The 20310-nt window shown below is 63.2% G+C and overlaps 1 protein-coding gene across 6 annotated transcripts; it reads left to right on the forward strand.

The window, feature by feature from the left end:
* The first annotated feature begins 579 nt into the window (after positions 1 to 579).
* On the forward strand, positions 580 to 14902 carry SLC17A9 (solute carrier family 17 member 9). Of its 6 annotated transcripts, none has more exons than XR_007130067.1 (13): positions 582 to 803; positions 6007 to 6204; positions 6592 to 6731; positions 8066 to 8165; positions 9342 to 9472; positions 9907 to 10021; positions 10231 to 10327; positions 10899 to 10986; positions 11924 to 12064; positions 12296 to 12411; positions 13063 to 13118; positions 13262 to 13291; positions 13826 to 13878. XR_007130067.1 is itself a non-coding variant. In XM_047745531.1 (13 exons), the coding sequence occupies exons 1-13, from the start codon at positions 736 to 738 to the stop codon at positions 13987 to 13989; spliced, it is 1338 nt and encodes a 445-aa protein (XP_047601487.1). In that variant the 5' UTR covers positions 585 to 735; the 3' UTR covers positions 13990 to 14902. The 6 variants fall into 6 exon arrangements, 3 of the variants coding, with proteins under 3 accessions (XP_047601489.1, XP_047601487.1, XP_047601488.1); XM_047745531.1 differs by having other exon boundaries at positions 585 to 803; positions 11924 to 11958; positions 13826 to 14902; XM_047745532.1 differs by having other exon boundaries at positions 588 to 803; positions 9925 to 10021; positions 11924 to 11958; positions 13826 to 14902.
* Positions 14903 to 20310: the final 5408 nt, after the last annotated feature.

The following is a 20310-nucleotide window of genomic DNA, read 5'->3' on the forward strand; positions in this document are numbered from 1 at the left end:
GGGTCCTTCCTGTGGACACGTGAAGCCCCCTGCAAGGGAGGTCCAAGGGGCCCGCTTGGGGCCTGGCAGAGCCTGCGTGCTCGGCACACCTTTGTGGGGAGCTCCAACCCCTTCTGCAGCCACCTGTTGTGTGGACCCTGGCCTTCGGCCGCCCGGCACAGACTGGCCCAGGATGACGAGGCTGGAGCCCACCTCCAGAGATCCACGTCGACAATTGGCTACTCCTGACTGAACTGTCCTTGCACTGTGTGAAGACTGTCCCCAATGCACTCAGCCCTGTGATGGGCAGGGTGGGGGTGGGGGACCACCACAATCCCCCAATTCACGGCAGGCGTCCAAGATCAAAGTCAAAATGCCCTGTGCCAGGACCACCCACCACGGCCCCTGCACAGCCCCACCATAGCCTGGTCAGTCCAGCCTGCGGGAGGGAGCCCCACGCCTTCCCGGGCTGCTTGCGCTGGTGCTCCCAGGAGCAGCAGGGAGGTGGAGGCGGACAGCAGCCCCGGAGCGCCGGGGCGGGGATGGGGCGGGGCCGAGTGGTGTGCTCCGCCCGCCCGCCCTCCTGCCCGCCCTTCGCGGTGGCCGTCGGGGGCGACACGTCCTAGGAGCGCCAGACGGAAGCGCCGCTGGGACTGACACGTGGCCTTGGGCGGTGCTGCCCGTGTGGGTCGGCCAGGCAGGAGCCCAACCTGGACTGGACGCGCTAAGCCGTGTGCCCGCGGACGGCCGCCCCTGATGCAGCCGCAGCCGCTGCCGCTGGAGGAGGCCCGCAGGGACGGGGCCGAGAACACCCAGTGGTCCAGGTGGGGCCAAGGTGTGGGTTGGGGGGAATGGGGGGAGCGTGGTGGCTTGGGAAGGGGCCGAGGCCACCACTCCAACCCCTGAGGTCGTGCACTACCCAGACCCAATCCAGGAATCTCCTCCCTTCCATCCAGTCCCAGGGCCAGCGAGTGCCCCTTGAGCCCTCTGCAGGCCTTCCAGGGTCCTGGGGTTGTGCAGGCAGGAGGAATTGCAGGAGGCCTGCCCGGGGGCAGGGGGTGTTATCCTAGATGGTGGAGAGCCAGCTCACAGGCACAGCTGGGAGTCCTAGGACTGACCCTGCCAGGTAAGACCACACGGATTTCCAGGCCTGAGGGCCAGGGGGAGTGGTACAGGGTCACCCGGCAGGGCAGCTGGGGAGCCTGTGGGTGGGGGGTGGGTCTGAGTCCTGCCTCCACCTGCCAGCTGTGTGCTGTGGTCTCCATGGGCGGGGCCCAGGCCGACTGCCCACTCCTTTTCATATTCTGTGTCCATGTCCACTGCCACGTGCAGAAGTCCCCAGGGCAGGAACACACGCAACGGCCCCTCTGAGGAGACCCCAGACCACATGCCTCAGCCCTTGCTCTAGTTCTGTGGACCACAGCCCCTCAGGCCAGCCAGCTGGACGCTGGGTCCAGCGTTGGGCCCTGGGATCCCAAGGCCAGTCCACCTCCAGCTCTGAGTGCCCGGGGAGCCTGCTCTCTGCAGGGCGACGGCTGGTTCCTGCCCCTGCGTCCAGGCACAGGCTTGCAGGAAGCCTCTAAGGGGAAGCCCCCACGCCCCCGAGGCTGGGGCACGATGAGGGCAAAGCTAGTGGGGAATCTGGAGAGAGGCCGACATTGCGAAGTGGCCCGCAGAAGCTGGAAGTTTCCTGCAGGACGGGGTGTGGAGAGTGGGGTGGAGAAGGGCCGGGTCTCCCTGCCAAGCATCCCCGGGACAGGGCGCTGCGCTCAGGGGTACGGCCGGGTCCAGGAGTGCCCTGCGGCCTGCCTCGCTCTTGTCTTCCCTCCCTGCTGTCTGGTTATTGAGGTGCTGATCCAGGCTTCATGGCCGTGTGGGCAGAGTGTTGTGGCCGTGGCTACAGCATGTTCTGCAAACTTCCCTCTCGGGTTCGGTTTCCGTGGCTCTGGCTGGCCTTCTCTTAACTTCTTCCCTCTGTGGCTCAGGAGGGAGCACCTGCAGCCCCCCCAGCCCTTGGCAGGTGAGGCAGCAGTTCCAGAGGGGCCTGGGGGGTCCTGGATGGACCTGGGCTCTGCTGGGACGAGGTCATCCCCACCCCCACCCCTGAGTGGACAGTTCTGTCAGTCACAGGAAGTGTGGCAGTTTGTTGCAGCTGATGAGGTGTGCCCTCCGCGTTGACAACCTTGCATCTGCTCTTGTGGCCCTGGGAGGCAGGGCTGCCACTCATCAGCCGTGTCGCTGGGGTGGGGGCAGCCGGTGGCCCTGGACCTGTGTGTTCTCTCCAGGCTTGCAGCGCTGGCACAGTTCCCTTTTCCGAATCAAGGAGCCACGTGGCCACGCATTTGCTCAGCCGTGGATGCTTCTTATGCACAGGGGCCGTTGGCAGAAAGCGCAAGTTTCTAGAAGGTTCATAGGAAGCATTTTGCTGAGCTCGGGGCATGGACCTGAGGCCCAGGACCAGGCAGAGTGAGCAGGATGGAGCTTTCCTGGCTCGTCCTGCCGTAGACTCTGTGTTCCCAGACAGCCCTCCGCAAGATCAAGGAGTCTGGGCCTGGCGTGCTCACCAGCCCTCAGGCAGCTGTCCTTGTCGGGTCGCCGCCTCTAGCCAGACTTGCTCGTTCTGTGTCCCCACCAGCTATAGAGGAAGTCACTTCACCCGCCTCACTGGCAATGCCTGCCAGCTCAGGGCCTGGGGGGCCTCCAGGGCCCAAGGAGGAAGCCCGCAGCACCTAGCCCCACACAGGCTCACAGCAGACTGGTGGCCTTCACGCTGAGGGGCCTTTCTTGGTTCGCTGTGGTCATGAGGAGGCCAGGGGGCTGCATCGCGTTCTAGGTACGGGCCACCCTTCCCAAGCGGGTCAGCCTCAGCTGGCCTTCCGGTGTTTCTTTCTTTCTTTCTTTCTTTTTTTTTTTTTAAAGATTTTATTTATTTATTTGACAGACAGAGATCACAAGCAGGCAGAGAGGCAGGCAGAGAGAGAGGAGGAAGCAGCCTCCCTGCTGAGCAGAGCACCCGATGTGGGGCTCGATCCCAGGACCCTGGGGTCTTGACCTGAGCCGAAGGCAGAGGCTTCAACCCACTGAGACCCCCAGGCGCCCCCGGTGTTTCTAACTGGACTTCTCATGGGAGCTCTTGGGCTCACCAGGAAGAGGCCCCCAATGGCCAGGTGGGCAGGTGACGCTTCATGACTTTGACCACAGAAGGGAATAAAGCTCCTTTGTGTGGGCCCCTTCGGACGGTGGCTGTCAGGGGATGTTGAAAGCTTTGCTCCCACGTCCGGCTGTCCTCCTAGTGCCCTTGGGCAGACACATGGAGCTGGCAACGAGCCCGAGCGCAGAGGCACAGGGATACTGTGGGCCCACATGGGTCACTCGGGAAGGGGCATCTGGAGGCCACAGCAATGCCGCAGGGCAGGCACACCCCCAGGGGCTCCACGGGTGGCAGCCGGTTAGGCACAGGCCAGCAGCTGGCCCGGCTCGAATGAGCCATTTGGATTGTGTTCCTCTGGGCCTCCCTAGTAGGCCAGCAGGGCTGTTTGCTCGGAAGTCCCTGACAGGCCTGCTGCCCTCAGGATGGGCACATGGGGACGGACGCCGGGGTGAGTGCTCACAGGGCAGGTTTGGTCTAGGCCCAGGGAGGGGCACTGGGTAGACGGGCTGTTCTCTTCAGGTTTGGAACCGGGGAAGAGACAGATGCCCGAGCCCACAGGGTCCCACATCGGGGGCAGATGGGCCCTGAGCAAGTGCAGATGCCCGCCCCCCACCCCCTGGCCCTGCCACGACCTCATGGTCTTCTGTTCTGGATAGAAAAGTAGCCAAGAGGGAGAGCCAGTGAGCTGCCCTCCAGGCTGGCCCCTCCATGCTGCTTTCTCCAGCAGGTGAGGCCACTGAGACCTGTCCGGTCTGCCCTGTTGTCTTGGCTTCTGAATCATTCCAGGGACATTTTAAGAACCAGGAAGGGGGGGGGCATGATGTTGAGGGGTCACTGGCCCATTTCCCAGTGGAGTGCCCTCCCCCAGCCTAGCCAAGGCAGGGTCTGGTGTCTGGCTTCTGGATTGACAGAACTGGGTGTATTTTTAGCACAGGACCCTATTTCCCACTGGACTCATATGTGAGCGCAGAGGGCAGCAGAGGGGTGCCCCAGAGTCCCACCCATGGCACCCCTCGGACACCAATATCTAGCTTGAAATCTGTGGTCCCACCTCTTCCCCGTGCACGTGGAGGGTGGGCCCAGACGGCGCCCCAGCCCCTCTGCCTGCAGAGTTCTCTACTGCACTGCACGCCCCGTGGAGAGCCGGCCGGTGCGTTGGACCTGGAATTCCCAAACCAGCCCCAGATGGGGCCTGGCCTAAGATATGGGTCTGCTGGGAGACGGAAGGCCAGGCTGTTGGAACCGGACTCATTCACCCCAAACCCCCTCATGGTCCTGGCGAACCTCCCATCAGCTGTGTCTGCTGGTGGGACTGTGGCCTCTTCAAGGGCAGCGGCCATGGAGGGATGGTCCCGCCGCAGGCCTGGCCAGGCAGAGTGCCTCCTCCTCCTGACTATGGAAAAGTACATGGTGGTTTGCAAGGGGGATGCTCGCACATGGGCATGCCGGCCAGAGGACGTGGACATGGTGGCCTTACCTCCCTCCCAGGCAGTTCCAATGGCTCCTTATTGGGACATCGGGAACTTGCTGGTCACTCTGCTGTTTACTACCCATCAAGGGGCAGATGTCACGGGCATGAGCCCTTCTTCCTTGAGGAAACAGGCTCCACGAGGCCCGGCCACACCCTCAACCAGAGGTGCCCACGGTCAGCCGTGCGCCCCACAGACGGCAGGGGCAAGCTCACACTCCGGTGAGTCCCCAGAACGACTCCCACGGTCAGCCGTCCACCCTGCTGGGCGGGGGCAACCTTGACATGCCCCTGGCCAGCTCTTCCCCTGGAGAGGCGGGCCTGGTGCCAGGTTGGGGCCTGCCTGTGGGGTGACAGACGCATCTCATTAGGCCCATCGATCTGCTTCCTGGCTTGGGCGCCACCTGCCGGCGAGAAGGTGCCCTCAGACGTAGGAGGTCGTTTTTCCTGGGGGAGAGGCGGCCGCCTGGCCCCGTGCCCTACTGGGGACGCCTGGTGCGGGTGGGACCCCTGAGCTCCCTGCCAGTCTGTTGCCCTCGCTGCCTGCCCCTTGGCGCCACGCCCACCGCCTGAGGCATTGCCAGCCACCCAAGGCCCCTGCCGCCACATCACCCCTGCCCTTCTCCCGCCCACATGAATGGTACCCACAGCTCCTCCCTCTCATCGTAGAAAAGTCCGCTTTGTCTCTGAGACCAGTTCTTGATTTCCAGAGTCTCTCTGAAGGGCCCAGGGTCCCCTGTGCCCAGGGCACCTCCTGCCACACCTGTCCGTGTCCTGCCTTCGTCCTGTCAGCAAATGTCAACACGGCACTAGGAGCCAAAGCCCATCGTTCGTGGAGATCCTGCTGTTTGTTTTGACGTCCAGGACCCCATTTGGGGTCCCACGTGCATGGGGTTGTCGTCTCCCCCAGCTGATGCAGTTTCTGACTTGCCTGGTGTCAGGGCCAGTCACGGAGCATGGGCCAGGAGTCTGAAGGATGATCCCTGTGTGGACACCTGCCCTGGCAGGCAGGGCTGCTTCAGCCCTGCCCAGGTTCTCCAAGAGCCGACTGCCCTGAAGGCGCCGTGTCCCCTGCCCGAGGCCCTCTGCTGGGCAGACACGCCTTTCCTGGGCACCCTCCGGGGACCCACTGTCCGGCTCCCACCCTGTGGGAGGCCCTCCCTCGGCCTCAGCCCCAGCGCCCCCTGGGCGGCTTACTGAGCTGTCAGCTGCTTGGGACCTGGGTGCTCTGGTCCAGTCCCAGAGGGTACAACCCTCCAGCTGCTGCCCGTTTTACCTGGCTGGTCGTTCCCGGTCCTGCTGCTGTGAGAGGCTCGTTCGCAGTCTCAGCCACAGACCTGGGGACGGGGGTGTTTGGAGGAGGCCTTGCTGCTCCTCCAGGCCTGACGCGGCCCCTTCTGTCCTGCAGACCCGAGTGCCAGGCGTGGACGGGGACGCTGCTGCTGGGCACGTGCCTGCTGTACTGTGCCCGCGTCAGCATGCCCGTGTGCGCCGTGTCCATGAGCCAAGACTTCGGCTGGAACAAGAAGGAGACCGGCACTGCGCTCAGCAGCTTCTTTTGGGGCTACTGCCTGACGCAGGTGGTGGGCGGCCACCTGGGGGACCGGTGAGCTGCGCTGCTCCCCACACGGGGTTGGGCTGCCTTGGGGCCGGGGCTCCTGCAGATTGAATGTGCACCTGCCCACCCCCCACCAAGCAACACATGAGCTGGGAGAGCCGAGCTCCACGGGGGAGGCCGGAAGGGTGGTGCCGGCAGGTGCACAGCTCCCCCAGGGGCGCTCAGCACCCTGAGGAGCCCCCGGCAGCCCAGTACGGTGCTTGTCGGGACAGATGGACAGGCTGGACTGCACTCCTACCGTCGGCCTCTTCTGCAGAGGAGGACAAGGCAGAGCCTGTGTGGGCTCTGGCTGTGGTTTCTGCGGGTGGGATCTTCTCAGCCTGCCCGGCTGTCCGGCCGCCGTGCTCCTGTCACTGTCCCCCTGTCCTTCTGCAGGATCGGCGGGGAGAAGGTCATCCTGCTATCCGCCTGCGCCTGGGGCTTCCTCACCGCCGCCACCCCTCTGCTCACCCACCTCAGTGGCGCGCACCTGGTCTTCATGACCTTCTCGCGCATCCTCACGGGCTTGCTTCAAGGTAGGGCTGCCTCGTAGCGTCCCTCCTGGTCTCAGCCGTGGGAGAGCAAAGCGGGTGCACACGTCCACACGCATGTGTGAGTGCACATGCGTGCACATGCCTGTCCTCACGAGTGCTCCCACGTGGGATGGGCCCTAGATCAGAGGAGGCATGTCCACGGCCCTGTGTGGCCGTTGATAGGGTGGCGGGAGCTTCGGGCCTGGCTGTGCGGCCCTGGGCAGGGCAGCGGGAGTGCGGACCGCGCTGGCAGACGCCCGCTCTCAGCGACTCTCACCGGCTGGTTTGCCTGCCCTGGAGACACCTCCCAGCCTGGCACATTCTAACATCAGACGCCCTCCTCTGCTCCAGAGACATGGCGGCAGCCAGCCTGGTGTGTGGTAACTGTCGCCACCATGGTCCGTGGCGCAGTGGGGATTTGCTGAGTGTCCATGTGTTGTGGGCACAGGCTGCCCCCGGGGCCAACCCAGGACCGACACCTCTCCCAATGTGCTAACCAGCCCTGGCAGTCTGGCTTACCGGCCGTTGGCCCCTGCAGGAGCCGGCTCTCGGGGTGCCCAGCCAGGTGGCCCTCAGCTCAGGCCATGTCCCCATCTTCCCAGGAGGCCAGTCTGTGGCCCAGTACAAGGGGCTTGAGGGGCAGCCATCACTCTGGGTGACTGGCACTTGGCGGGGGCTGGAGGGGCAGAACCCTAATGGGAAGGCGAAGTCCCATCTCACCCGCTGGCCTCTTAGTTCTTCCTGGTACTTTTAGAGAAAAGCATGGAAAAGGGAACCACAAAATCAGATTTTGAAAATCAAAATCAAAATCAGATTGAAATCATTGTAGACTCACAGGAAGTTGTAAGGAAACTTCAGCCAAGCTCCCTTCCTGCCCCCGCATGGCGATGGCCCTGGGGGTGTTCAAGGCAGGGTCACACGGGGCGCTGTGGCTGCACAGGGCTGTGCGTGGACCTTGGACGCGAGTGGGCGCGAGTGTGGGCACGAGTATGCACGTGAGTGTGGACGCGAGCGTGGGCATGAGTGGGTGTCCATGCCAGGACACAGGCTGGTGCGGCTTGGGGCCAGCGTCAGGGTGATGGCAGTAGGAGCCCCAGCTGGGACCCAAAGTCGCTCCCACGGCCCGCGCTGCGAGTGTGCTGCTGGCCGGACTGTGAGTGCAGCTGTTTCCCACACGGGACGCGGGGAGTCTAGCTAAGTCCTGCTGGTCCTTGGGGGTGAGGTCAGCAAGAAGGACACCCCAAACTCGACTCGTCCCAGCCTGGCTCCCACCCTGGCTGGCCCCCCTCACAGGACCCGGGTGACTCTTGGGGGACACAGCTCTCCGCTCGTTTCAGGCGTGTACTTTCCGGCGCTGACCAGCCTGCTGTCCCAGAAGGTGCGAGAGAGCGAGCGAGCGTTCACCTACAGCACCGTGGGGGCCGGCTCCCAGTTTGGGTGAGTCCTGGCCCAGGGACCCTGGGCGACACAGGGTGTGCCCGTGGGGTCCGGGCAGGGACAGGCCACGTGGGCTCATATGCAGCTCAGGGTGACATGGGAGGCTGGTTCTGGGCTGCAGGAGACCTGCCATCCCTGTGCTTCTCGGTGTATGTTCTGTCCCTGGTGCCTGGGCCAGTGGCGTGGCTTTGAGGCCCGTGGGCCGGGGCAGTGGCCAGTCCACTGAGGCTCCTTCCATCTGTGCTGGGGGGTGGCAAGAGAGGGTACAGTCCTCTGGGGGCACAGGGCGTGGTCCTGACGTCATGCCCGTGCTCCCGCATGGAGGCCTCACTCAGGGAGAAGGGCCATGTCATTGTGCTGACGGGGCCTCAATGCCCCAGGGCTCAGGCCCCCGATGCCACGGCCCCCAGGACGGAGACAGGAAATCGGAGGGCCGGAGGATGCTGCGGGTGGGCCAGGAGCCACCCAAATAAAACCCAGGGTACCCGTGCCGTGGGAATTCTGGATAAGCTGCACGGGGCAGACTTGTACCATGAAGGATGTGCCGTTTTCCTGAAACCCTGCCTTAGCGGGGGGCCCCGGGCCTATGTCATGGACTGGGAGGCACCGGGAGAGACTCTGCCCCACCGAGGTGCTGAGGGGAAGGCACCCCCGCGCCTGCCGGCCCTGCCCTCCCTCCTCCGTCCCCTCTTTAACTGTCCTGGCTGCGGCTCTGCGGATGGCCTGGCATGCAGGAGGGGCGGCCCCACGGGGGCACCTGGAACCCCGGAGCCGCCAGGCGTCCAGCTGTTGTGCTCGGCTGTGCTGCTTCTGGGTTTAGGAATCGCAGAATGTCGGCTTGTGTACCTGTGAGATGGACAACAAGGGGGTTCCCTTTGAGTCCCCGACACTGTCCTTTTTTCTCCGCCGCCTTTTTATTTTAGAAGTCACACTACCATGGGGACCGGCTTGCGGGCGGGGAGCAAGGAATTAGAGCCATGTGGGGATCCCGGGTCCAAGGCATCCGGAAGTCTCCCCAAATTCTCCAAACCCTTCACAAAACATGCTCAGATGGGGCCTTCTGAGCCTGCTTCCCTGGTGGCAAGGTCCCACGGGGCAGGGGGCGGGGGTTCTCAGAGGCATCACCTGGCCTGAGGGGAGCCTGGGGTCATGGCCACACCACTGTCTGTCCTCCAGGATGCTGGTGACAGGGGCCGTGGGCTCCCTCCTCCTGGACCAGTACGGCTGGCCGAGTGTCTTCTACTTCTCGGGTGGCCTCACGCTGCTGTGGGTGTGTTACGTGTACAGGTGCCTGCTGAATGGAAAAGGTACCGTGGCCAGCAAACACAGCTGCCCCGGAAGGGGTGAGGGCCAAGCGCCCGTCCCCCCCATAGCCGCTCACCGTCCGCTGGATGCAGGACCCCGAGCTGCGGCTTTGCCCCACTTGGAGCCTGAGGAAAGTGCCCACTCTCAGGCCCATGCAGGCGTGCAGGGACCGCCGCCCCCCAGGCACGGGCAGCTGGGGGGGCAGCTGGTCTGACGGTGGCAGGAAACAGGGCTTGGGAGATCGGAGGGCAGGGGAAGGACTGAGGGTCCACACAAGTGTGGGGCCTCCAAGGTAAATGCCGACAGCCCAGGATGCGTGCGGGGAGGACGGCGTGGTGGGGCCCACACACAGGCCGGGCCCGCGGGAGCCGCCCCTACAGGAGCCCGTTGGCAGCAACCGGGCTGTGCCCTGATGGTGAGGATCTTTCATGTGCAAATGCCCTGTTCCCCTCAGACCTCATCCTGGCCTTGGGCATCTTGGCGCAAGGCCTGCCGATGTCCAGGCACACCAAAGTTCCCTGGAGACGGCTTTTCCGGAAGCCTTCAGTCTGGTGAGCATCGGGACCACAGTGCGTGTGGGGGTGCGGCGGGATAGGGTCGAGTGTGGTGGGTCTTGGGTGTTCCCTGGTGTGAGTCCACCCCTGGCTCCTGACCTCCACGCCTGGGCCCTGTGGGGCGCGTGGGGGGCTGTGGTCACAAGAGCCCCCCGTTGGGCAGGGCTGGGGTACAGACGGACGCTGAGCCTGGCACCTGTCCGCAGGGCAGCCATCTCCTCCCAGCTGTCGTCGGCCTGCTCCTTCTTCATCCTGCTCTCCTGGCTTCCCACCTTCTTTCAGGAGACGTTCCCCAGCTCCAAGGTGGGTGAGCCGTGCCAGCACTCTCAGGGACAGGGAGCACCGCAGACCAGGGCTGGGACTCGGTGTCGGCTCCAGCATGCGGACGTGGCCCTGTGATGTCCACCCCCAGCCTCATGGCTGGCACTTGGGCCTGGGCTTGAGCCCTTGCTCCCGGGACGGACCCCGAACGCTGCCCCTACAGCTTGGCAGCCGTTCTGTGGATGGTCGTTTCTGAGGGTGGGCCAGCGGGGTCGGGACGTGGGCAGGGGTGTCCCCTGCCGGGCAGCCTGGTATACACCAGCCCAGCCATCCGGCCACCCTCCCCACCTGGTGACCAGGACCCCCCAAGGCGGGCCCGCACCTGCAGCTCCTCCAGGTCACGGTGTGGGGAGCCACAGGGGAGGCTCGGCCTGCAGGGAGACCGCGCTGGTGGGCCCAGAGCTTGGCCAGTGGGGGGACCGTCAGGGCCAAAGAGGTCCCAAGCCCGGGAGCCCAGCCTGTGTGGGGGAGAGACTTCCTGGGCATCAGTGGCCTTGGGCAGCTGCTTGGCCCGTGCAAACTGTCCCCTCTGAGGCCTCTCTCCTTCCTGCAGGGTTGGGTCTTCAACGTGGTGCCCTGGCTGGTGGCGATTCCCGCCAGTCTGTTCAGCGGGTTTCTGTCTGACCATCTTATCAATCAGGGTGAGCTGCGGGGGAGGGGCCACTGGGAACCAGCCCGGACTTTGCCACACTTGGGGGGCGGGAGGCAGCCCTCCTGGGGAGTTCTACAGGGATGGGAAGGGGCCTTGCCCCTGAGGACCTCCTGTCAGCATGAGACCCCAGCCTCAGTTTCCCTGGGGGAGTGGGGCGCCATTAGAGGACCTGGGTCCTGTGGCCGTGGCGTTCCTCCCCAGGGGCTGGATGCGGCCCCGACCTTCTTCTTCAGAGGAGAGGTCATCTGATGGGGTCAGAGGTCATAGGTCGGGGTGAGCTATATGCGTGAGCCCCAGTGAGCACCCCCTGAGGGTGAAGAGCTTGGACGTGCTTGGACGTTAGTCCTTCCTGGTCACCCAAGTGCTGTCCGCGCACGGTGGGAGGAGGAGACGCTGTGGAGACACGTGCAGAAAGCGCGTCGGTGACCGTCCCAGCCGCCTTCCCTCTGTGCGTCTGCTGCACCGCGTCCTGGAGGGTCCTCTAGGGGCACGCCCAGTGCAGGGCTTGCACATGGACACACACACGCGGACGCACTGACACGCGGGCTCCCGCACTCACACTGCACCTGTGGTCACACGCGCACGCACACACACGCGCACGCATGGCACCTGCCCACATGACTCAATGCACTCACGCGCTCACACGTGTGCACACATGCTCACAAGCGCCCACATCGCACCTGCACACGAGACACACACTCATGCACACATGTGCACCGAGCCCACAGGACACCGGGAGCAGGTACATACTCATGTGTGTACACACGCCTCCTGCACAACGAGGGACACCCTACCTCGAGCCCAGGGCCTGTCCCTCCCCTCCCTGCTCCCTCTCTGCAGCCGCGCCGGCTGGGACCCACCAGGGGCCATCAGGGGCTCAGCACAAATGGGCCGATGAGACCGTCTCCCCGTCTCCCTCTGCTCAGGTTACAGGACCATCACCGTGCGGAAGTTCATGCAGGTAGAGAGGGGGTGGGATGAGCCTCTTTGGACACCCGTTTGGTTCCTGGGACCCGAGGGGTTTGACCTCGTTACCCGACCCAGAAGGCATTTGGAGGGTGCCCTAGATCAGTGCTGGGGGCTGGCTTGGCTGACTTGAGCGCTTCTCCCAGCTGTGTTGGTGGGTTCTCTGTGCCGCCGAGCCTGGCACCATGTCCGGGCCTGGCTGCTCCCATTCCCCTCTCAGTCTGACCAGTGGGGCTGGCTTATCATGGAGCCTTGCGTCACACATCCCCAGGAGCGGGGGGCTTTCCAGTTTCTGCCACGGCCTGTGCCCTGCCACCCCCCTTCTCCCGCAGGTGATGGGCCTTGGGCTGTCCAGCGTGTTTGCCCTGTGTTTGGGTCACACCTCCAGTTTCTGTACGTCTGTGGTCTTTGCGTCTGCGTCCATTGGCCTGCAGACCTTTAACCACAGGTAAGTGCCGGGGACCCCCCACCAGAGCTGTCCCATGCTGCCCACGGGCACCTGGCAGCATCCCTGGCTGCTGGCATCTGGGTGTGTGGGAGAAGACACCTGGCTCAGGCTCACCTGAGAGCGAGCCACCGGGGCCCACGTATTTCCAGGTATCAAGCTTGCGTGGACCTGAGATATTGGGAAAAACTAGATTTGCAGCAAGGGAGGGGCTGGGGAGGAGTGCCCTTTGGCCCCTTTCCTCTGGTTCAGTGGCCCTCCTGAGGTGCTCAGCAGGCCCAGCATTTGACAAGGAAGATGTCACTGGAAATTGTTTTAGCAATCAGCCGCTTAATGGTTTTCAAAATTAGTAGACAGCAAGTGACTGTGCATTCGAACAAGCTTGTCTTCCCATTGTTCCTTTCATCCTGGGAGTGGACTCCTGCACTGTGTCGTGGTGGGAATGGGACAGCAGGGTGGGCACGATGGCCTGAGTGGGGCTGTGCCCCTGGTGTGGTCTCGAATCCCGGTGCCCCAGCATGGCAGGCCGGCCCTGGCTGGGCTCAGGTCTGAGGACCCACTTGGCAGTTTCTAGGCTCCAGGTGCTCAGAGGACAGCCCTGGGCGTAGGGGAGTGGCGGCCATCCCGTGGTCACTGCTTTCCTCTCTCCCGTAGTGGCATTTCAGTCAACATTCAGGACCTGGCTCCATCCTGTGCCGGCTTTCTGTTTGGTGAGAACCTCTGGCCCCTGTTTGAATAGGAAGTGACTGTTCCCCCCACAGGCATCCCTCACCCAGCCTCACCCCTCCCTGGGCCCCTAGGGATCATCCCAGGGTAGGGGGGCCTCCTGTGACCTCCTCTGTCCTATTCACAGGTGTGGCCAACACAGCTGGGGCCTTGGCAGGTGAGAGGCAGGTGTGGTGCCTCCTGGTGGCCCCGCCCCCGTGTCTCCCCACCCCTTGGGTACCCCAGCCCTGCAGGGTGGGCATGGTGCCCCTGAGGGTCCCACAGTGCCACACCAGTGGGGAGGGGAGAGTGCAGACCTTGGAGCTGGCAGGGCGAGAACCCAGCTACTTTCCACGGTGTTCGCTTTTCTGATGGCATACCCCAGCCCCCATAAGACCCACAGATGTGAGTCAAATTCTTGAGGCCCAGGGTTCACGGGGTTGAGTGTCTGGATGATAATGTTGGGGCTCTTTCTCCATGGGGGCTGGAGAGGGACCTGTTGGAGGGGGGCAGTATCTTGGGCAGCCCATGAGGTCTCTGGCCCTCCGAGACCCTCCGAGGCCGGCCTTCCCTTGGCCTGGCGGTGTGGACCCCTGAGTTCAGGTTCTGTCCCTCAGGCCGCCCCTGGCCTCTCCTCCTGGAGCCCCGGCACCAGATGCCCTCCTCGGGACCACCTTGGAGTGCTCGGCCTGTCTGCCCCCATCCGCTGCAGGTGTCGTGGGCGTGTGCCTGGGGGGCTATCTCCTCGAGACCACAGGCTCCTGGACATCCATGTTCAACCTGGTGGCAGCCGTCGGCAGCCTGGGGCTGTGCACGTTCCTGCTGTTTGGAGAGGCCCAGCGAGTGGACCTGAGCCCTGCCCACGAGGACCTCTAGCTGCCCCTGTCCTACGGTTCCTTCAGTGCCATCTCCCTTGGGTGACAGGCTGTTTGCGAGCCTCCTGCTCTGGACGGAGCAAGCAGAGGGAGGGTGAGCCGTAGCCGAGTCGGGCAGCTCTGGGGGGAGCCTCGGTTTCTCCAGCGAGGTGATCGCGCCCTCCCCCAGGGCTCGTGGACTGTCAGTGGGGAGAGGAATTAGTATTTTTAATAGTGACTGTGTCGTCACACACGCAGTCTGTTCCATGTAGATCCACGTGCCGCCAAGGTCATGATGGTGGGAGGGTTTCCCGTTACTGCAGGGGCTGGGGCACCGCTGGCCGAGACTCACCCCCCCCACCCCCGGCACGTGAGGCCGGATCATTCTTCGTGGGGAGAGGGGGACTGTCCTGTGCACTGTGGTTGCGTACCTGGCCCCCACCTACAAGGTGACCCCACCCCCACTCATGACAACCAGCATTGGCTTCTGGCATCACCACGTGTCCCCAGGGGAACCACCCATGGGTGGGAACCACAGCTCTCATGAAGGCCATTAGCAGCTGTGGCATCAATGCTTCTTCAGGAAGCCAGACTGAGACCCCGATTCAGTGGGCGGGCCGTGGACTAGATGCCCATCTTTGGGGACCCACCCCGCCTCCCCTGTGGGTCCTTGGCACTGGCGAAGTGTTCTGCCTCCCTGGCAGCCACTGACGCCAGCATAAGGGGACTGTGGGTCTCTCTCCTGCCCAGGGTGCTCCCTGGGATCAGAGAGCCTCCTGCATAGTCCTTCTCTCCTAACAGAGGAACTGGTCGCCTTGGGGATTAGTAACAGGTCCTGCAAGATGTATACATAGAAAACAGAAACTGAGAACGTCGAAGAATCACCCCGGATTTATTTAAATGATGGCTATTAAACTGGAAGAGGAAGACTGTTACTTTATTACTCTTTCTTTCTTTTTTTTTTTTTTAAAGAATAACCACTAGGAGGAGAGCTTTGTTGGGCTCGCAGCCCAGAAAGCCTGCAGAGGTTGTGGGCAGGTGGAGGAGAATGAGCAGGGGAGAGGGGAGGGGAACGAGCAGGGGAGAGGGGAGGGGTGACTAGTGCTCCGCTGCCTGCCGCAGGCACCCCCAGAATCGGGCTGCAGGGACGGGGAGCACTCCACAAGGATGGCGGGCATCTTTCCCTGTTTCTCCCTCTGCTGCATCAGAAAGAACATGAAAGAAAGATTCCTGGTTCCCAGACTGTTCTCTGGCCTCCGTGGCTTTGACCGGGGACGCACTAGGAATATTACTTTTCCACAAAGGCCTTCGCAGTCCTTGGTTGGAGGTTTTACTGAACCACCGTGGCGGAAGATGGTGGAGCCCAGCCCCGGAGACTCCCCGCGGCCAGAGTCCCGTGGCACCCGGCATGGTCGGGTCCTCGGTTGCTGTACTGGGCTCTCCTTGTTCCCGGGCGCACACCGAGTAGGGTCCTAGCACAGCAGTCCCCGCCAACTGTTTCTGGAATCTTCCACCGTCCCCACCTGAAATCTGTCCCCGTTAAACGACATTCCCTTGCCCTGCTCGCAGCCACTTGTGCCCACTGTCCACATTCTGTCCCTGTGGACGTGGAGGCTCTGGGTCCCTCACAGCATCGGACTTGTGCAGTAAGTGTCCTTCCGTGACTGGCCTGTTCCACGGAGCGTGATGGCCTCCAGGTGTGTCCACCCGGAAGCAGGCGCCAGAGTTCCCCTCCCTTTTCAGGCTGAGCCATACTCCACTGGGTGGACAGGCCACATTTTGTGCCTCTGTTCCTCCGTGGACAGACACCGGTTGTTTCCACTCTCGGCTGCTGCGAACATGGGCGTCTCTAACCCGTAGCTAGCCGTAAGCTCTTTGAGGGCATAACGAGGAGGTGGCCCTTCCCACCCTTCCTCGGTCTTGCAGGGTCTAGGACTTTGAGCCCCTGAACAAATGTGGGACTCAGGAGGCGAAGGTGGGTCTGGTTAGAAGGGGAGCCTGAGACTCATGTGTGTCAGCCAAGGCCCTGGCCTCTTGAATGCCACAGGGGTCCCTTCGGGTCACTTCCTCAACATCGGAGGAGGGAGGCTGGTACGTGGGATTTGGGGGACACAGGCCTGGTGCCCAGCAGAGGGGTCCAGCTCCTCCCAGCACTGCCGTTCCTGGTCTGGAGCATCCTGGAGCTGGGTGTGCTCTCCATACCCCACCCAAGGTCAATGGTGGACCTCGGTCAGGCCTCCCCAGAGTCTGGGGGACATGGCTGCCGGCAGGGAGGGTGCTGGTGGCAAGGGGGTGCTGGAGGGTGGTGGGCGGCAGCCCTGGGCGGAGTGCTAGATGCCACATGCGGGTTGGGACACATTCCTGCCTCGGCCACTGCTCAGGCAGGTCGCACCGGCTGATGGGGACGGGTCCAGCGGCACACGGGAGGGGGGCCAAGAGCGCAGAGCTGTGGCCACCTCCTTCAGAACACACTGAACCGAGCCGCCCAACCACTGCTGAGCCCAGAGGAGGGGCTCCAACCCCCGGGTTCTGGAGTGGGGCGTGCACCTGCGCTTGGGGCACCTGGGTGCGCCTTGGGAGGCCCAGGCTGCTGCCGCCCACAGCTGGCTGACAGAGGGCGCCGTCGGACAGGGCTGTGTCCCGAGGCTGGTCCAGAGCCAGACCCTGGTCTGCTGTCCTTTTGGCGCCACGTGAGGACCACCTCCCGGCCTCCACCCCCGTCCATCCCCGGCTCTGATCTGGCGGCTCAGCGCCCTCAGCAGGCGGAGCTCCCAGTGCTGGGCTGCACCCCGGGGACTGTTGAGAGGACGATGCGGCGCAGGGGTCCTGTGGCCACCGCAGCAGGGGCGGGGGGGCGGGGGGCGGCGGTGCTGGGACGGCTCTGGAACAGGGCGATTAACTGGCCAGGGAGTGGAGCTCCAGGGCTCGTCCCCCTCCCCCTTCCCCAGGGATGGGGACCCTGGGTCCTCAGGGGCACAGGCTTCCTTGAGGGAGGCAGTGGGACTGTGGGAGTTCAGACTCGGGGAACAGTGGCCTCCACGGGAGATCCCGCCAGTGCTGGTCCCGGCTGCCTCCCGGGGGCCCTCCCTTCATCTCCCACCCATGTACAGGACCGTCCTCTCCTGGTCACCACAAAGGACACTTTTCCCTCATTTCTCACTTTTTTTCTTTCTTTTTTTTTAGAAAGAGAGTGTGAGCTGGGGGGGCGTGGAAGGAGGGGCAGAGGGAGAGGGAGAACCCCAAGCAGGGTTCTGCTCAGAGCAGAGCCGGGAGGACTATTGGATCTCACAGCCCTGAGGCCACCAGCTGAGCCACAATCAAGAGTCTGATGCTCAAAGGACTGAGCCCGGGCGCCCCTCCCTCGCGTCTTTAATAGGCACTTAAGATTCGTAATTAACATGGGAACAGCCCCCCACTTCTCTCCTTGCCTTCCTTGGCCCTGTTTCTGGCTTTGTCCTTCCGCTGTAGGACTACAGTGCCCTGGGGGTCCCCACTTGCCCCCTCGGGGATTCCTGGACCTGCTCCCTCCCGGTGGGTCCTCCCTCAGAACCAGGGAGACTTGCGGAGGCCTCCCCAGGCCGTGCTCTGTCCTGAGCGTCTGCAGTGGGTCATTCCGTCACCCTCTTCTGGCGCCCGAGGAAGGAGAGATGAGCGGCTCGTTGGGCGGCTCTTTCGCGGGGATTTACTTTATTATGTTTAATTGAAAAGCGTTGAGGTGGCTGCATGAATATTCAGCACGGCTGCTGCTGGCACGGGAGCGGGTCTGATCCTGGGACGCGCCCCAGCACGGGACCTGTCACAGGGGGAGTGAGGTGGGGAAGCTATTAATTGAAATAGCTTCATTAATTAGTAATTAACAGCAGGGAGATGACTGTGTCACACGTCCTATTTCAGTGGATGCCCTTCATGTGTTATGGGGCCTTTAATTAAAGGACGCGCATTTTAATTAAAGGCAAGCATGGCCCTTTGGCCTACACTCCCAAGTTTCAAAGAAGCCGTTGGGGAGGCTGGTCCAGGTGGCGGAGAGTCGCGTCCTCCGTGTTGGACCCCTTCGCCCTCTAGGCCTTCCCTGGGCACTGACCCCGGGCTGATCCCTCTTCGAGTCTGGCTAGCGCCCTTCCTGAGCCCATGGTGGTGGCCTTTGGGGCTGTGAGTAGGGGCTGGGTGCTGGGCGGAGACGCCCTGGGCCAGTGCTGAGCCTGCACTGTCCACTTGCCCCAGGCTCCACATCTCTGCCTGTCCTGAGTGACCCGTGGGAGGACTGGGGCCAGCACTTACCCACAGCTGTGCCTAGAACCGGTGGGGGTGGGCCAGGGTGGGGGACACTCAGCCTGCTCCTAACATCCTGGGATCCAGGTAGGGTGTTTCCTCTCACTGGCCAGGGCCCAGCAGGCAGATCTGAGCCTGCCAGCCAGTGGTCGCCTGCAGAGACCTCGGGGTCCCCTCCTGACAACAACGATGTAACTGGGCAGCTCAGGACCCACACCCCTGTCCTGCTCTCTCCGTCTCTGCCTCTGTCCCCCAGAGTGTCCTGTGCCCGTCACCCCGACCACCTCCTGAATGACATTTGCCGAGGTCACAGAGACAGCTGGGTCTGAGCCTGGGGGGTGGGGTAGAGGGTAGACTCCAGGCCCCACATGTCCTCCCAGCCTTCAGACGGGACGCCTGGGGTCGCTCGGATGTACCTCCCCTTTGCCCTGCCTATATTGTCCACCTCGAGATCTTGGCCCGGCCTCTGTCTCTGCCTAGATCACCCTCTCCCCCCGCATCCAGCGGACGGGTGCTTGCACACACACACGTACACATGCATACCTGTACACGCAGACACACACACACCCAGCACTGGTGTGGTGGAGGTTCCCACTAGACAGGGGCTCGGAGGGCGGAACTCATGAATGGTGCTGCTTCGTGCCCCCAGCCTGGGGTCTGTCCAGGGGGTTCCTGCGTGGAGGGCTCCGTGGAAGCGGGACACAGGGACCTAGCCCAGGAGCAGAGCGCTCTGCCCTCCCATCTGTTTGGCTGGGAGGAAATACTCAACATCAAGAGAACTGAGTCACCTGTGGCAGAGATCCTGGGGCTGCTTCCTTCCCAACCGTCAGGCAGCTTTGCGCCCACCTCAGGGGGGAGTGGCACAGGGCAGGGACACCCATCTGCCCCGAGAATCTCGTCTGCTATTTCAAGAGCAGACCCCAAATTCCTTCCCTGGAGCACCTTGAATCTAGGTGCTCTCTAAGACCGGAAGGAGGTGATTTCCGGATCAGGGCAGGAAAGGCTCCCCAGGGACACCCGGTCATTGGAGCCCCCACACGTGCCTGACCACAGAGGCCACCAGGAGGATAAAAGAGTGGACGAAAAGTAGCTTGGGTTTGGGGTGGTTCCTTAGGGTTCCCTTGGGAGGGAGGAGGGGTGAGCCTTCCGGGGGGCACTGGAGCACCCAGATGCGTTTGCACTGGGCCTGGGACGGGCCTGTGTGAGAAGGGGGCTCGTTCTCTCGGGGGGCTGCAGGAGGGCCTCTCGGCAGGGGCACCCCCACTCTGGTCAGCGGCCACGTTCGGAGGCTCCCAGCCACTCTCCGCTCAAGAGGTCCGCTCAGAGAGAATCTGACTGACGCCCACTTCCCGCCCCTCGCAGAAGCAATGCCTGCCTTTGCGCAGGTGGGCGGGGGACCCGGGAACCTCTTTAGGAAAGGGCCGGGAAAGCGTCTGTGCCAAGGACAGACCAACGGAGACACCACTAAAAATGCCAGCGACGTGCAGCATGAAATACAGCCTGTCCGATTAAATTACTGAACGCATTAGCATTAATTGCCGTCCCGCAACCCCGTGAGTGGCTTACATCTCCTCTTCCTCTGGCTCGGAGGGCCTTCAGCCGGCACTCACGCTATCTCTTCCTGCGCCCCGTGAAGAGGAGGCCTAGGGGACAGGCCCCCCACATTTGAGCTGGTGGAAACCGTTGCTGCCTTCGTGGCCCTGCCCCTCTCCACCACCCGCCAATACCTCCTGCCTGCATGCAAGCTCTCCCTTCCCAGGACCAGGCACCTCCACAGGGACCAGCCCAGGGCCATCAGACGGTCTGATGGTGGTGGATCCCTGTCCCGGCACTTGCCTGGGGACAAAGTGCAGCAGACCAGGGCTTCTCCCACGGCTCTGGAGGCTAGAGTTCCGAGGACAAGGTGTCAGTGTTCGGCTCCTCCTGAGACCTCCGTCTTCCCTCTGTGTCTGGGTCCTGATCTCTTCTCCCACGCACAGTCAGACCGGAGAAGGGCACGCCCTAATTCCTTGTTTCGACTGAAACACCTCCTCGAAGACCCTGTTTCCCAGACGCTAGGGGTCTGAGCTTCCAC

Source organism: Lutra lutra, chromosome 9 (genome assembly GCF_902655055.1).
Source record: "Lutra lutra chromosome 9, mLutLut1.2, whole genome shotgun sequence".
Lineage (NCBI taxonomy): Eukaryota > Metazoa > Chordata > Mammalia > Carnivora > Mustelidae > Lutra > Lutra lutra.

Bases quoted from the DNA above. Each gene is read 5' to 3' on its own strand.
- SLC17A9 (XM_047745531.1), top strand. From the start codon at position 736: ATGCAGCCGCAGCCGCTGCCGCTGGAGGAGGCCCGCAGGGACGGGGCC. The intron at 10,987-11,923 runs GTGAGCTGCGGG...CCCTCTGCTCAG, and splicing joins TGACCATCTTATCAATCAGG to GTTACAGGACCATCACCGTG. The intron at 12,412-13,062 runs GTAAGTGCCGGG...TCTCTCCCGTAG, and splicing joins CTGCAGACCTTTAACCACAG to TGGCATTTCAGTCAACATTC.